At 38.5% G+C, this 16526-nt stretch overlaps 1 protein-coding gene across 8 annotated transcripts in view; it reads left to right on the top strand.

Moving 5' to 3' along the window:
- Window positions 1-16526, top strand: part of akap13 (A-kinase anchoring protein 13) — a 109651-nt gene that overhangs the window by 57724 nt on the left and 35401 nt on the right. For all 8 annotated transcript variants that reach the window (XM_030124716.1, XM_030124711.1, XM_030124759.1 and 5 more), the window contains exons 10-12: window positions 3598-3652; window positions 11989-12125; window positions 15157-15518. In XM_030124716.1, the coding sequence (XP_029980576.1) occupies window positions 3598-3652; window positions 11989-12125; window positions 15157-15518 (554 nt within the window). The remainder of the gene's footprint in view (window positions 1-3597; window positions 3653-11988; window positions 12126-15156; window positions 15519-16526) is intronic.

Below are 16526 nucleotides of genomic sequence, written 5' to 3'. Positions count from 1 at the left end.
TTGTGTAGTATTTAGCTGCCTTTTCCGAGGTTTGCGCTATCTGACTAGTTTCTGGTTAAGGGTGTAGTGGTGTGTGTATTTGCACAGGACTTTTTCAGTACTCTATGTTGTGAGCTAAAATGATGTCAAAAGTCTAATTATGTCCATCTGGAATATTTTAGCACCAGGTGTGGTACATGAGTGTATCATATTAGCAGGGTTAGACATGAAAGTTGTGCTGAAATTGTGGCAATATAATTAAACACACTGTTAATTCACACTTTATCCATTATACAACCTTCCTGCAGCTGGAATCTAGGATTTATCTTTTCATGCTGTGAAAATCAATATGCACCGAGCCTCCAGCCGCTTTAGTCCAGTAACACCTGTGACACACTGCTTACCTGTTGTTAATGTGAATAAGTTCATTACTGCTGTTGAGCTGCTACCGTCAGCCAAATTACATTGATTTCCCCCTTGATAATTTCCATTTATATGATTTTGTTTTGTTCAGATGAAAATGGAAGAGTTCACGCTGTTAAGAAATTTTCATCTACTACTGGGAGTAGAAGAGAAAAAGACATGGAGCCTGAATTTTTTATTTTATTTTAATTTATTTATTTTTTTTATGTCTGACACATTCAGACATAGTTTAGTGAAAAGTGCTTAGTTTGCTGTGTCCTTGGTGTTGGCAAAAAGAGAGAAAAGTACCATTACTTTGGGCAGTCTTCAAAGCTGAAATTGGCACTGCTGACTATAATGGTGAATTAAGGAAGTCATAAAGATGCTCAGCTGTCTTTGGACATTTTTTTTAATGTATTTTATTCATGAGAGAAAAAAGTAAAGTTCTTGTTGACAGCATCCAGAATTTGTTCTCCCTGAATGTTGCAGTAAGACTCATGTCCGATTGGAAAGTAACACCTAGTTATTCTTCATTGTATGGTAAATATCTATTAATTTTAGCTGTGTCTTCATTAATGTGAATATGTCCACATGTAAAGAACTTTTCAAGTCGAGATATTTAAGTGTGTAGTGAAGAGATGACAAAACTATGTGTCATAATACATCCAATATTATCTAAACGTCCACAGTGTCCACAGTAAGCAATGGTTTGTACTGGTTTGTAAGAAGTTTTCTGACTTTGAAGAAGGCATAGCAGTGTTGAAATGTCAAGTTTCAGAAAATATATTAAAACTGTCAGTTTTGCTCCAGCCTTTTTTCCCCTTTTTGCCTCAAGTCCAAGATGAGAAGCACCTGGTTTTCTGCTGGAGGATGTGCAGACAACCTTATTCTTGTCGATTCCTTCTAGACGTCATGTGGACAGAATTTCTGCATGTGTATGAATACATACAAACACAAGTAATAGAGGTGTAATGGTACAGAAACATTTCGGTTTGGTACATTTTTGTACAGGGGTCTTCAGTTAAATACATTTTCAATACATTTTCAGTACTGTGGAGACCAGTAGGGGAGGTACGCTCTGTAACTACCGCAAACCGAAAGTGAAACTTAACAGGCTCAAACATCCGACCTGGCTTCTATGCTTCTGTTATACTCTCTGTTGTCATGTTTACCCCCCCTTATCGGCACCCCAGCCTCAGAATAAAGTGTTTTGTTTTGGGGTTTTTTTTGCAGCGGTGCAGAGAATTCAGCAGCAGTGAGGTGCTGTTTCAGAATCTATATAGGGGAAGCCCTGCACATGGGTTCTGCTTGTGGTCACCCTGCTTCAAGAGTGTTTGCGTTCTTCTCATATATGTATTCATTTGGTACACCTCCATATTGTATTGAAGGCCCCGAACCAAGATGATTCGGTACAAATGAGTGCACCGTTACACCCCTAATAAGTACTGACTCAAAGCTTTGAGTTGACTTGGAGGTTTCCTGTCTTTGTGATTGCCTTTGTTTTCCTATAGTTACTTCTGTTCTTAGTCAAAATACTGATCAAGATGAGCGTTAACATTGTCTCACAGGAGCCTTAAGGCAGTGCATCAGTGAGGTGAAGTGAAACTCATGAGATGATGTGGTGGCCCATTGTGGAACAACAGCTTTGTTTCATTCACTTCATTTTTACTTACGTTTAAAAGCTATTCTCTTCTTTGAAATGGAGCCCTGTTCATACTGAACGTGGACATTGCTTTGTACAGGTGTTAGACAATCAAGTTCTGTGTTAAAGCTGCAGATCTTTGCCGGGTTCATCTGGGTTTTCTGAGGTTGGGAGTTAAAAGGAATGAGGATACAAGCCTGTGAGAAAGGAAGGTGCAAAGTGCTCGCAATGACAAAGAGGGCAGAATAATCAGAAAGAGGAAGAATCTTAACGGATCCAGCTTCAGCTCAGGTCTCCGTAAAATATCAGGGCTTTTACCGAGTTTCTCCTGGTTTCGGTCTCAGACGACACTGGTCTACAATTTTTTTTTGTGTAGAAATTATCTGCCTCACAGATTAAATGTGTTAGATGTTACATATTTTAATAAGATTAATTGGAAAATAAAAAAAACAAAAGTGCTGGTTTGTTGATGTTTTCAAGGTATATGATAAAGTGTTATTATTCTTTCTTGTCACCATGCCAAGGGACTACAGATAGAAATTAGCACTGTTGCTACAATCTGGCATATTTACAGCTGCAATTGTTGTCGATGTTCATTAATATGCACTGTCCCAAATAAATAAATAAATAAAATTGGTTTATGTACATCTGTACTGTAGATTTGTTAATCTTCCACTAGATAGAACCTGTAAAGTGAATGTATTGTAATGTGCAGACAGTGTTTTGAAGTAGATCAGTTAGCTCTGAGACAAATATTCTTTTTAAGTCAAAGCCATTCTCTCATTAATTCTCAAATGTCACATTTTGACCCAAGACTGTATCTTTGAAACTTCAGCCAACTAGCATTTTTGACTTGATTTTTCTTTTATCAGTGACTCACACGTAGTAAAATTTCACCACTTTTATTCTGAAAGCATTTTACTTGTAGACCAGTGTTATCAGTCTGTCTTTACATGTGGTTGTACTGGATGATTGGCACATTTGAAGTCAAAGCTCATCATCTTTATTGTCATGTCGTTGATGGAGTTCATTAAAACACAATGAGCTTCTCTGAGTCTCCTTTAGCTTCACATTTAGAGCTGTCAGTCAAAACTGCACAGCTTCAGCCAAACTGTAGTTGCTTTTGTGTTGCCTGTCACAAGTAGGGGGGGGTGCCTGTGGCTTTTGTAGCTTAAACCAGCTCCCCCCCTGTAACACACACACACTAATACACACAGCTGTTGTGTATACATTCAGACCACAGAGGAAGCAGAGCTGGAGTGTTGTGTGTTTACAGCCAACCACAGATCTTTGACAGGCTGTGAGTGTGTCAGTGGGTCTGAGGTTCTGTCAGACTGACTGAGTTCTGAAGGTATAGAACACATCAAAGTCAGATCAATCCAAACTGTTCCTCACGGAGACCAAGCCCTCAGTCCCATTTAGCCTGCTGTTACGAAGACTTCATTATCTTCGCCTTCTGTCCTGTGTTATGGTTAACACTTCCTAACGGCCACGTCGGTCTGCATCATTATTTCTTTGTGGGTGACGGTCACATGTTGCTGAGGCTGATTCAGTGTCTTCCTGTTTCTCTTCAGATCCACCGAGACAGAGAGGCGTCGTACCATCAGCCCTGCAACGCTCAACAGTCAGGTAAGAGTTTCTGTTCTGAAGTCGATGATAGTTTTAGGTCTTAAAGTAAAAATTCTTAAGACTAACTTCTGTTGTTGATGTTTCTATCCTCTGTTTCAAATTCATCTAATGTTTGTGGATAGAACTTGAACTGCAAGGTTGCTTTCTCTTTTGTGAAAAATTTCTGTTTGCACATCTTGATGTTTGCTCTGAAAAAGACACTGTAGCCCGTGTTTTGTGTAGACTCTTGTTATAGCTTATCACAACTTTTCATTTGGTTTTGGTGATTTTCAAAGCAGTCTAGCTGAAAGGATGCTTAGATAGAACTGTCGCAAAAACAAAGTAATGGGAACATGGTTGTGTTTTTTTTTTTTTTTTTCAATAATATACAGCTTGCAGGCATCTAGCAGGTCTAAAATGTCAACTCAAGACATAAAATTATATTTTTCAGGTAGATAATTATAATTTTAGAGATGTGGTTCTGATTTCCAGTGATTCTTTTGTTTTGATTAATCATTTTTGACTGTTTATCAAGATTCAGGTCAAAGTTTAGCTGAAATTCATCGATTAGCTGTCAACAGCTAGGTTTTTTTTGGTTTGTGTTTCATCCTCTGATTGCAGCTTCTTAAATTTTAATGTTTCTTCAATTCTTTATAACTGTAAACTGAATAACTTTGGCGTGTGGATCAGGCAGTTCATTTGAGATCATCATGAAGAACTTTGAGGAAGCAGATATTTTTCCTGTGTATTTGTCCATACACTGTATAGACAAAACAGCTAATTAAGAAAATACCCCACAGATTCATCAACAAATGACCGTAATCATTACTTGCTATTCAAGGTCAAAGTCTTAGATATTTTCAGTCTTTTCCTCTGCAGTGCTTTTACAGTTTCAGAGTGATTTTTCTGAAACTGCTCATAGCCACAGTGTGATAAAAGACAGACGCACATGGTTTGAGAGAGATTTCGTATAATTTTTTTAAAGCAAGATTCAGCTCTAGGCAAGTTGAGGTCCAGATTTGTGAGTTAAATCCGTTGCAGAGTAAAGTTTCAGATTATTCTGTTGGTGCTTAATGACTAAATCTTAGAGAGTGAGTTGAGATGATGTACATGTGTCTGATGGGAGTAGTTCACAGACATCCACAGGACAGAGACAAAGGCCCACCTCAGTCTAATTGGGGGCTATATTTAGAATATTTTTCTTGCCATCGTAGATTTTATCCTGACATGCTCTTCAACCATCCCTGACAAAAAAAAAGCCATTTTGCAGCATGTGTTGTTGTTTTAGTGCATTATTTTGGATCCATACCGATAAACAAATTAGCAAATCGAGGCTAAATCCATGGCCGGTGGGAATCCGATGGTCCGAAATAGACTAATCTAATGGCTTCTGTTTGAACTGGGTTTGACAGACTCCCTCTGAAGGGAACCTCGGATTAAAGGGTGTTAGCAGTAATTTTTCATTACAAATTTCATGACATAGAATAATCCAAATGATTGACTCTGCCAGTATCAAGTGGAGAAGACTCAGATTGGTTTTAAAAGAGGAAGTGCCACGTTGAGCCATTTTGACCCATAAAATGTTGTTTATTATGTGTATTATATTATCAGTATTGCTTTGTTTCCTCACAAATAACTCATGTAATTCAGTTTACAGCTCAAAAATGTGTTTCAGTGTTTAGTATCACCCCCAGCAACCCACAGCAAAAAGTGCAACACGTGCACAGTTTGGCCTCTGATTGACCTGTTTGTAAAAACTTGGCTCTATCGCATTACTAGAAGCTGTTTCAAAGCTGTTTTTTTTTAACTCCTAGTTTAAAAAAAGTGACCCTGTTGCTTTTCCTCCAAATTTTAGTTTAGATCAGTCCTACTCTGAGGTCTACATATTAATAGAATACTATTTTTTCAGCACTGAAGAACCACTCCTTTTAAAATCATAGAAGAACTTTGATTTTCTTTTTATTTGTTCTATCTTGTTATTGATCCATTTTCATTTGATTTTTTTTTTTTTGTGTATCCTTCTGTTTTTGTGGGTGTTTGCTTTTAAAATGTCTTTCACTATTTAAAAAGACCTCCATTAGATGAATAGTTTTGTTGAGAAAGTTGTCTTGATAATAAACAGAGATCAACAGATCGATCAGGCCAAGAACATGCTGCCTTTTAACTGTTGTGGAAAAGAGATGAAACATCAGTCTTTCAGATGGAGACCGCAAGGGGAAAAACAAGTTTAAATGGATGACATGAAACAACACAGAAGGGGGAAAAAAGGAAACACATAGATAGAAAGAGAAGGATAAAGACAGACAGAACAGGAATGATAGACAGAGTTGAAATGGAAGGGTGGGATTTCCTCTGCAGCCGCCTGGACAAGTCAGCATCGCTTCCTTTTTGTTGGAAATATCTCACTCTCCCAGGCACCTCTCTTTCTGGTATGGATGCTCTCTGGTTGTTTATTTAGTCACATTAGAGGCACCAGCCATGGCAGGGAACAGATAGACCCTCTGTCAAATCTTCAATCCACCAACAGAATAACATGCACAAAATAAGTTTTACTTTAAAACTCCACATAGCAGTGATCATCTTTGTTGGAGGAAAGAACTATTTTCAAAACTCACAGCACAGCTTAATGAAGGAAAAGTCACTTGTGTTTGGTATGACAAACCAATGTGGACGGAAAGTGGTGGTAGTGGTGGTGAGGGGGGGTGACCTCTTTTTAGAAGTGTCAAAGGTCAGTGTAAATGGATTGACCCAGGATAATTGCCCTGGAAACCCATCCAGGTGAAGGTCAGGGATTTGACCGACGTGACACTCTGCTAAACCAGCGCCTCATTAGTTAGAGTATAATCATATTTTATGCTTTCTTGGATATTACATCATCTGAGGTAAAGACTGTCATGTCATGTGGTGTCAGATGGCTCTAGGTCAGTATTCCATCACACTGCTGCTGAATGTTTTGTTGACAGGCTTTTCTCTGACTCAGAGACAAGAGAAGTTTTGGCCACTGAATTGCTTTATTGTTTCTTATTGTTATTGCAGTCGTTCTTGCTTTATAGTGTTGTTTGTAATGCTGCATTTGTCATGTCTTGTTTAGCTCTGCTCAAGCCAGTAACCCTTATTTATATAGGAGGAGACTCTCTGGGTGTGTCTTCGAGACAAAAATAATACAGTGAGAAAACACTGATGTATAAGCTTACATGAAGGTTAAAATTATGTCTTGTGCCTGGGGTCGAGCGTACAGTAACACAGCAAGGACAGATTTTCTCTTAAAGGTGCAGAATTTCAGTGACCCTGCTGTACCTTTTTATTTTTTTTTTTTTTTTTTAGAATTTAAAAATGCACTGGTTGTGATTTCTGCTACTAGATGTTTCCCTGTTCAAGACAATAACAAAAGACATGGTTCCTGTAGTAGCATGGCATCATGAGATGAGGTAATGTTTTGAAGTTTCATGTTTAGTCACGTATATTCATGCTACCTCATTTCATTCTAATCAGACTGTAGTTGATAAAGAGAATATGATGCCACTGACAAGTTATCGAATATAATTTAACATTACATTGAATACAATTACACACTTCTCTGAATATGAGCACTGTTGGAAACATCTAATATGAGTTAAATACAAAAATAAACAACTAATATAACAGGACAAGTTGTTTTAAGATATTTTAATTTCACACATTATAGCGTTATAGTAATAAATGCATGCTAATCTTACATTAACTATCACACTGAAAAGCAAAAAGTCTGCAAATAGCTGATTATAAGATGATGAGATTTCTCTGGGTCCAAAAAATTATAGCAGGCTTCTCTACTATGACATTTGAATTCAAATTTAACTGGAGGACTGGCAAAATGTTAATTCGGCTGCAGAAAACACTTTTGCACAAATTAGATATACCTTGTCCTTCCAAAAAAATATAGAAGGATTTATCTGTAAGTGTTGATACGATCTGCACTTAGGGAAAGCACTAAGAGAACCCTCAGTGACAACTTATCTTCACCAACAGTACAGAAATGTACAGAGAGGAGTGTTGTGAAACAGGGAGGCCCAGTGGATACTTTATCTTTTACCACAGTCATTGTTCACACTGAGTGATTGGTGTGGTTCATATCTACTTTGCAATTTTTCTTCCTCCATATTAATCTCACAGCACACGTTTTTCCCGTCTGTGTTCAGGCCAGCCTCACTTTTACTGTGATTTCTTCAGTATATTTGTAACTACACTGAAAACACTGCTGTTCCACACCCATTGGCAGATGGACCTCAGTTACAGTGTTTTCATCCGCTGATGGACTGTGAAAAATTCCTACTTTACTGATAGAGTAGTGAATAATAATTTACTTAACAGAGCCAGACAAATCTCAACATATCTCCTCACATCTGATAAAAGATAAGTGCACCTTACAAATCTGACAAAGGTGTCCTCGACTCTTCATGCTTGATAGTTTTCAGTAACTGGTTCTATTCACAGTTTTCTCAACACAAAGGTGTTCGGGTTCAGTTGTTTTAAAATAGGCACTGGCTACTGCCTTTGTACTGTGGCACAAAATATCGGTTTGTCTATTGCCACAGAGCCAATCAAATGTTTGTATTTGTACTAGAGCCAATCATGGATACTGTTCCATGAACTCATTAGCCTCTTGTTTCCACAGTACTGTGGTGATATATGGCAGATACTTCAGTGCATTCTTTTGTACATTTTGCTCCTACAGTACTGTGGCAATTAATGGAGGAAACAATAAATTAGTGACAGTATGTAGGATAGAATAGAAGTTATTATTCTAAATGCTCTGTATGTTGTTTTATGGTGTTCTTTGCTCTGTGCAGTCAGTGAGATTGAGGCTGGAGAAGGTGGGCGGAGCTACATGTTAGATACAGTAGAGTGCCGTGTGACTTCACAGTTCTGCGTCAGTTGTGTATTGAGTGTTGTGGTCCGAATTCTGCACTCCGAACATTGTCCCAGTGGCTGATCTATATCAATGAGGGAATTTTTCCTCCGGCACCATTGCCCATTTGAAAATCTGCAGGAAAAACACGCTATTTCGACCAGAAATCGAACCTGAGTCTTCCGCATTGTAGTCCAAAATGTTACCGACTGAGCTAAATCTCCACTGTTTCTAACCCCAACCCGACCTATTTGCTATCTGACTGCCTCGGTACTTTTCGGGATGTAACAAGTTACCAGTCTAGACATAATATAACAAGGGCGCTGATTGGCTCTGTGGTAATAAACAAACCGATATTTCGTGCCACAGTTCCGTTCTGTGTCAGTAGCCTCTTCATTCAAAATAAGGGAAAATCTAGAGGAACAATGAAACTTTCAATACTGTATTTTAGTACCTGTTAAACTGTTAAATATTAATAGTGTAAACACAGTATCGAAGCATTTCTGCCATTGACCCAAACTCAAATAAATGATTAAAAAATGGTATTTAAAGTAAAACTAATGTTTATGTGTGTGTGTAAGCTGATTTAGATTCACCCAACAACCGCAGCCACCCACTGACTCATCAGGGCTTTACACCTGTTCTCTGTTTGTGTGCACTCATGCATTGTGTGGGTCTGCTTTAAAGGAATGGTGGGAGACAGCTGTCAAAGCTCGCAGTCTCCTGCTAGTTTTAGGGGACAGGTGTGAGGGGGTGGAGTTTAAAAAAACTCCCAGCATCCCCTTCTGTTACCAGCATTTACATTTTGTGACTCTTCACTTGTGCTGGGTTTGAGAGGCATGAAGAAGAAATGGTAAAATGTTTTTTCATCAAGTTTCAAAACCACCTTGGTCACGCCTAATCCCTGCTTCAGCACCAGAGGTCAAAGGTCAGTGTAGTTTTAATGTTTGGAATGTTAGCTTCATCTCCATATTGGTGTTGACAGAAAACCGTTTTTTCACGTCATGATATGACATCTGCGTGGCATCCCTTTGTGTACTAGAGATAAACCCAGCTCAGCATCCTGTCATGTATCTGTCTAAAAATGTGGAAGAGCTACAGTCAGAAGATAAAGATGCAACACCTTAAATCATTCAGTGCTAACCATCTTATTCATACTTCTGCTGCTTCTTTCACCCATTTCTCCAGCAGGGAGATATTGACGTTCATTCTCATTTTAGCAGCTGATCATGCTGAAAAAGTAATTCAGGATTCATTTTTATTATTTTGTTTGTCTGCAGTTCTTTTTTTTTTTCAATAGGTTCAGTTTTCAGGACAGTACAGTGCTAATAGTTTGAATTAAGCTGATAAATTTATGTCTTGAGGCTAGTTAGAGAAGTTCAGTTGCTCTATATTTGGTATGAATTAAAATTTTAAGTACATAACTTTTTTATTAAAAAAAAAAACAATATATAGACTTGTACAATAATAGTCCTTCTTAGTAATAATTTTTATTCTTTCTTAGTTTGTGGTGCTGTATTTATCCCCAGAGACCCTTCCCTTTTGTCTGTACTTAATTTTTTCTTCTTGTTTTGTTGTGGTCAGGACATTTCTAGGTGTCAACCTTTGCGGCTGTGAGTTTCTGTCCCCAGCCAAACAAAAACAGTATTACTTAACATGCATAGGTGGAACCAAAACATACCTACTAGTTTTTCATTCTACTGGTCTCTCCTAATGCACTATTCATAGTATGGTGCAGTTCTGTCTGAGAGACAATGCAATGGTGTCAGCTTGTGTTTTAGAACATCACTGCTGTGAAAATATCAAAAAGTGATTTTTTTGTTTTGTTTTTTTTTTCCACTTCTTTTTTTTGTCACAATTTCTGCTTGCTCTCCTATTTAGTCCATTGCTTGCTTGACCACCACAGAGTGCAGAGGAGAGGCAAAGTTTGAATGGTTTGTTGATAAAGTGAGGAAAGTTACATACCTCACCTTTCAGCTGAGATGGAAGGTAGAACTGCAGATTTACATGGTATCACAGTATACAGTCGGCATCATAATCTTAAAGACATTGATCTTGACCTCTTGGGATTAGTAGCTGTGAATTACCACTTTAAACAATCTACCGGTGCAGGTGGAGTTGTGTGCATTGTGTATGAATGATAAATAATTTATTGTTTGACATTGTCTCGCAAGAGGTCTATCATTGTGACCATGTTTGCTCATTTATTCTTAGTATATACTTTGATGACTAGGGGCTTACTACTCCCTCTGCAGCCTTTTCCCAGAGCAGCTGACAGAAGTATGAAAAGTTTCCCATGATTATAGCTATAGATCTGCTCCTTTTTATGCAATTGGTGTCATCTAGAATTTGTAGAAGAGCATTCATTATTAAATACAGATATTCAAGCTGAGTTTTTGTTCTTCAGTGATGAATATGCACACTCACATGCACACCCATAAAGACACTTCCTCTTGCAAAGAGCAGGGATTATTCCTGTGGGATAAAGACTGACTTCCGCTTTTTAAGCTGGAATAGACATCAGTATTGATGCAAAACAACAAACTTAGTAAATGATCTCATGTAGTTGTTTTTGGCAGCTGGCTAAAGTAAGCCTACTGTAATACATCTGTGGTTGGGTACAGTCTTCCTCTTTTAGTTTGGCCTGGGATTATTATCTGTGCATGTCCTTACATGTACAAAAACTGTAGCGGCACAGTGCTTACTTAAGATTTGTTGTCATATGTATAGACTTGAGGGTAAAGCACTTGTTTTTTCAGAGAGGTGGCCTGTACATAAAACAGATGGTGTTATTGTCGATATGTTTATGTGACTTGATATCTGAACTTTAAAATGGGAAGTGAAGCAGAGTTCTATGGAGAGACATGATGAACTGCTGGCTGTGAATCAGGTGAGGAAGTGGTGATGTAAGACCACATTAGTTAGACTGATTTGTAAAGACTTGGGTTTTAAACTGTTTTTAAACCGACTCTATTTACTGATCATACAAACAACTACTACTGAAGTGAAACAGAAATCTCTCACTGTCACTGTCTAATTGGTCCCAAGGTGCCTAATGGAACATGCAATGTTGTATTCGACAATCAGCTTTTTTCCTTTGAGTGAGGTTTTAATGTCAGTTCTGTCCGCAGTCCTTTTAAACACACAAACAGCAGTTGTTTGCCTTTGCAGTTCAGCACAAACAGCTTTAGTCAGGACAGTGCACTATTGATCTGCCAGGCTTTTCACACCTTCTCAGATGTCCTTTCTAAGACATCATTTCAACAGGCTTGGTTGTGTTTTAGAAGAGCGTTTGAAAACATATTATTATAGAAACATGATGTTTTTTCAGTTGCACAGATGAATGTTCCTATTCAGAAAAGTTGTAGACACAATGACCCTAAAGTGTACCTTTTTAATATTTATTTCCTTGAGTTAACTGTTCTCACATTAAAACCTAATATATTCAATGATGTTATGTTTTTTTTAGGATCCTCGCAGTCTTTCGTGTTGCCCAGTAGGACCGGCCGTGTCACAAGCTGTCCTTCCACAGTTCACAGAGACTCAAGCAGCGACATAGAAAACTTCCTGACCGCAGACCCGGGATATGACACTGTCTTCAGAAAGGTCAGACCCACTGCTGGTGAATATGTTCTTTGTAGAGTGGGTAAGGTGAAGGGAGTCACTTTGACAAACGCTTCAAAACTGTCATTGAACGCCAGCTAACTTTAGAAATCCCACCCTTTGTGTCCTTTAAATCAGTACTGAGATGTTTATGAAATGCTTATTATGGGTTATTCGAGGTCCACAAACCACTATTTTAGTTGGCAAAATTTTGGAGCTGAAATGAACTTTATTTTCCAAGAATAAATGAAAGGAAAACATTCAGATACTTAGAGCGGAAATACATTTGTAAATATTTTTTGCTTTAGTAAGTTTAGGAAGAAAAGTGCATAACAGTCGATAAATAAGTTTGATATGGCAGTCAATATCCAGCAACTTTTCGCTATACTTTACTGGCTGCTGTCCAAATATCCTCTCACTTTGAACAGCCAGAATATATTTTTTGTTTGCCCCTCCAACTACTCCTATAGGGATTATGTACTGTATATGAAGTAGCTATTTTGTCAGTCAGTGCCTGGCTTTTTATTTATCAGCACCCTGAGGCTGAGATGCCAAACATCTACAAAGCATCTTTTTAAGCCAGCAGCTCAACACTGCTGCTGGGGAAGTGCACGTCGTGGTCCCTGCTGTCACTCTGCTGCTGTTAAAAGTCTGTTTGAAGCAAGGGGCCCTATGGTTAAAGTTGAAGTACTTGTATTTCTCAGTTTCTGCTGTGCTGAACGTTTGAAAGTATTTGAGCTTGTGGTAATATAGACTGCATGTCCTGTAAACAACAATGATGAAGTCGGCACAGAGCATATTGGCTGCCTGGGAGGTGTGGGGCTCTGGGTTAGGACAGTGTGGATAGACACTGACGGGCAAGTGTGCCACACTCACTTTGATTTTGAGCAAGAAGAAAACAGGAGCAAAATAAGTGACAACAGCTCAGAACATGTTCACCGATCAATGAAAAAGAAGTTTCTCCATTTTTCAAGATAGGCAGGGGTGTAAGAAAATATCAGTTCCACAATATATCACAATATTTCATTTCACGATACTCTATTGGTGTTAAAAAAGTACTGTATCGATATTTTTAAGTATTTATTCAAATGCAGATATGGCAGAGGTTCATTTGTATTTTTTGATTGTCTTTTTTGTTTATATTTTATTTATTATTATTTAACACTGTTTTGTCAAATAGTGGTTATTTGAAGCATCCTAAAAGCACTTTTGACTGTATGAGAGAGGCAGATTTTAGGTCCTTTGGAAACTAGGAGAATTAGAAACAGTTTGTGATATAGCATTAGATCCTGGTCTGATCAAATAAAAATGTGTTTAGTATTTGTACGTATTTCTGGTGTAATTCAATTCTTCCAGGAAATCTTGAAAAAAAAAGAAACAAAGAAAACATTTCTTTTTTAACAGCGTCATGATATATTGTGATATATTATATCGTGATCCTAGTATTGTGATTTGTATCGTATCGACAGATTCTTGCCAATACACACCCCTAGTAGTGAAGGTAGTTTTTTCTAAATAATTACAGCAGAGAAACTATTTTACTGTGATCATTATCATGTATCCCGTGATCATAAAAATGTATCTATTGCTGAAACATGTCATCTGCGCATATATTAAGCAAGACAATGTGATGTTATTTCTCATGAAAATGTATGAGTTTTATTCCTCCTCTTGACACTTAAGGTAAAACCATGGGATTCAGACACAAACACACACCGCAGTCACATGCACGTTCTGCACTTAAATATACCCCCCCCCCCCCCCACACACACACACACACACACACACACACACACACACACACACTTAAACTCATGGGTCTATATCTCCCAGAGGAAGTTGTGTCTGCAGTATAAAACAGATCTTTCATTGGTAGCTCTGCAACAGAAGCAGCTCTATGTTCAGCTTTCACACTGCAGCTGGCAGCACAATAGGCCCAGTTAAACCTCACACCTACAAATTAGCTTTAAATGAACTATCCTTAAATGTGTGAGAGAGTGCAGGGGCTCTTTCCCACCACACCCTAGCAAACAATATTTCGCAGTGCTGTTTGTTTTCAAAGTGTATTTCGGTACTCATATTACATACCAAGTACCCGTCAGAAGGTTTTGACACAGCATGACACTTCATTATTGATTATTTAATGCACACGCACATTCAGACTCATACTGATACATATTGAGAATCTCATCATATTTGTTTATTCTTAGTCAGCCCACACACTGTGATGGGAAGTAATAGTACATATGTATGCAGGGCTTTTTATCAGTAAAAACAAGGCCCGCCCGAAAGAAGAATAAACCTTGAAAACAGTGTATTTAACTTGAAAACATTTTCCTGAGAGTGGTTTGTTTTCACAAGGTGGCCATCATTTATTGGTGTTTGTTTTAATGGTAGCATTGCTATAAAGTGACTCTGGCTCATTATCCTTAAGCTTTGCCATTTGGTCCTCATTATATCCCATTCCTGTGGGTTAAAAAACTCTACTAGCTTTCTCTTAATTCATCTCATGCTCCAGTGATGAAATGCTGATGGATATACCACATGATGGGCTATATAATTAAACATTTGGAGGGACAATCTGTGTTATTCGGTCTATATTTTATCTTATTTTGTTATGATGAATTGTTTTGAATCTACTCTATTCTTTTTAATTTGTCTTTTAATTAGAGCTGTTGACATTCTTGTGTTTGTGTAGCTAGGTTGCTAGTTTCCCATGTTAAAGAGATAAAGCCTCTAGTCTGTGTGGCAAAGTAAGATGCTCTCTCTACCAGTAAAAAGGATTTGACTTTCCACTAGAGTGCTCCCTGGTTAAATGAGATGAAAGTGAATATGTTACTACTTTCATGCATCTGGTCTTAAAATTAATAAATCACTCAGTATTCCACCATTCCATCAGTTTTTAAATTATCATCATCAGCATCACTATTACATGCTGCGTCTCTGACTTGGATAAATTAGACACATGATGCTGGTCACTGAGCCTATAGATATTATTAATATTGTTATTATGTTTTTTTTTTTACGCCTGCAGAGCGATGCAGTGACAGGAGGAGACAGTGCCAGCGAGGTTTCTGTCTCTTGTTCCTCAACAGACGACACTGCTAGCATCGGCCCGTCCAGCTCCAGTCCTGAGGGGAGCCAAGGCCTTGGGTGCAGCTGGAGCCCAGAAGAGGGGGTCCAGACTGGGGCTGCCATCACTGCGGGACTGGACAGTGGCGGCAGCGGTGGAGGTGGGACCGGTGAAGCTGAAGAGGAGGCCAAAGATAGGGTGACAGAGGTGCCACGACGCTCCTGTCTGTTCCGGAACAGTATCCGCTCCCTGTCACCTCTTCGCCGCCACAGCTGGGGTCCTGGAAAGAACAACGGAGGAGACGCAGAGATGAACCAGAGGAGGTGAGACTGGGAAGTAGATAAAATCATACGGCTTTACGTACAATACAACCTGTGATCTTTGAACCACTTCACAAAAAGAGGAAGAGTGCCTACTTTAACTGGCTGTAGACAGTAGTGTGATGTGAGACAGTAGATGTCAGTAGACCTGATGTGTGCAGATGCCAGCATTATTAGAGCTTGTTGATGTCACTCCCTCTGTGCCATGTTGATTGTTTCCTCCTCCTGCTGCCTGCAGCTGTGTTGCCATTTGTCTGGTGTGGGTAGGGAGCTACAAATACTGCACAATGCAAATGTGCCCACAGAAAGATACAGACACACACCTCGGCTTGAATGCTGGCATAATTACAAATGCACAACATGTTTACATTCACACCAACATGTACGCTATTCAGCTATGCACAGCACCAAAATGAACACTGTGTGTTTAGAACTAGACCGTCTGTTGTTTTTCTGCAAGAACAGCAGCCACTCATGGACTGTGTGTAGCATCCCAGCAATAAGTACAAGGCCACTGTCAATAACAGAAATAGTAAAATGGCCTTAGGCATTCTTTTTTCATTTTTAGAATATTCAAGGTTGACAGAAAAATACATTTCTATTGCACTTTTTTTGTGGCTTTCTTTCCCTTACAACTAACAGGAAAGGTTCAGTAAGATAATTGTGCGGCCTACGGTGGCATTCACAGATGTATGGCACTTAGGGCACATAAGGACAAAGCAAAGTGCATATAATAAAATATTTATGAGGTGTCCCAACTACAGTGAAGAATGCATAATGTGTGCAAAGCATCAAGGCTATAGTATTTTAGTGAGTTTTATGTATGTTAAGTTGGAGGAAAATGAATCAATTAGGTGGTAATTAGTGAAACATACACTTGCCACTTACTTTTCTACTGCACATATAATTTAAATTTTAATAGTATAATTCTATTTCTAAGAAATCTAAGATTTCCAAAAGACTCTACCATGATGTTGCAAGTGTCAGACGCACAGATATTAATGCACACAC

This window comes from Sphaeramia orbicularis, chromosome 3 (assembly GCF_902148855.1).
Source record: "Sphaeramia orbicularis chromosome 3, fSphaOr1.1, whole genome shotgun sequence".
NCBI classification, from domain to species: Eukaryota; Metazoa; Chordata; class Actinopteri; order Kurtiformes; family Apogonidae; genus Sphaeramia; species Sphaeramia orbicularis.
The sequence above is the reverse complement of the archived record's forward strand: the minus strand, read 5'-3'. Positions and strand labels throughout refer to the sequence as shown.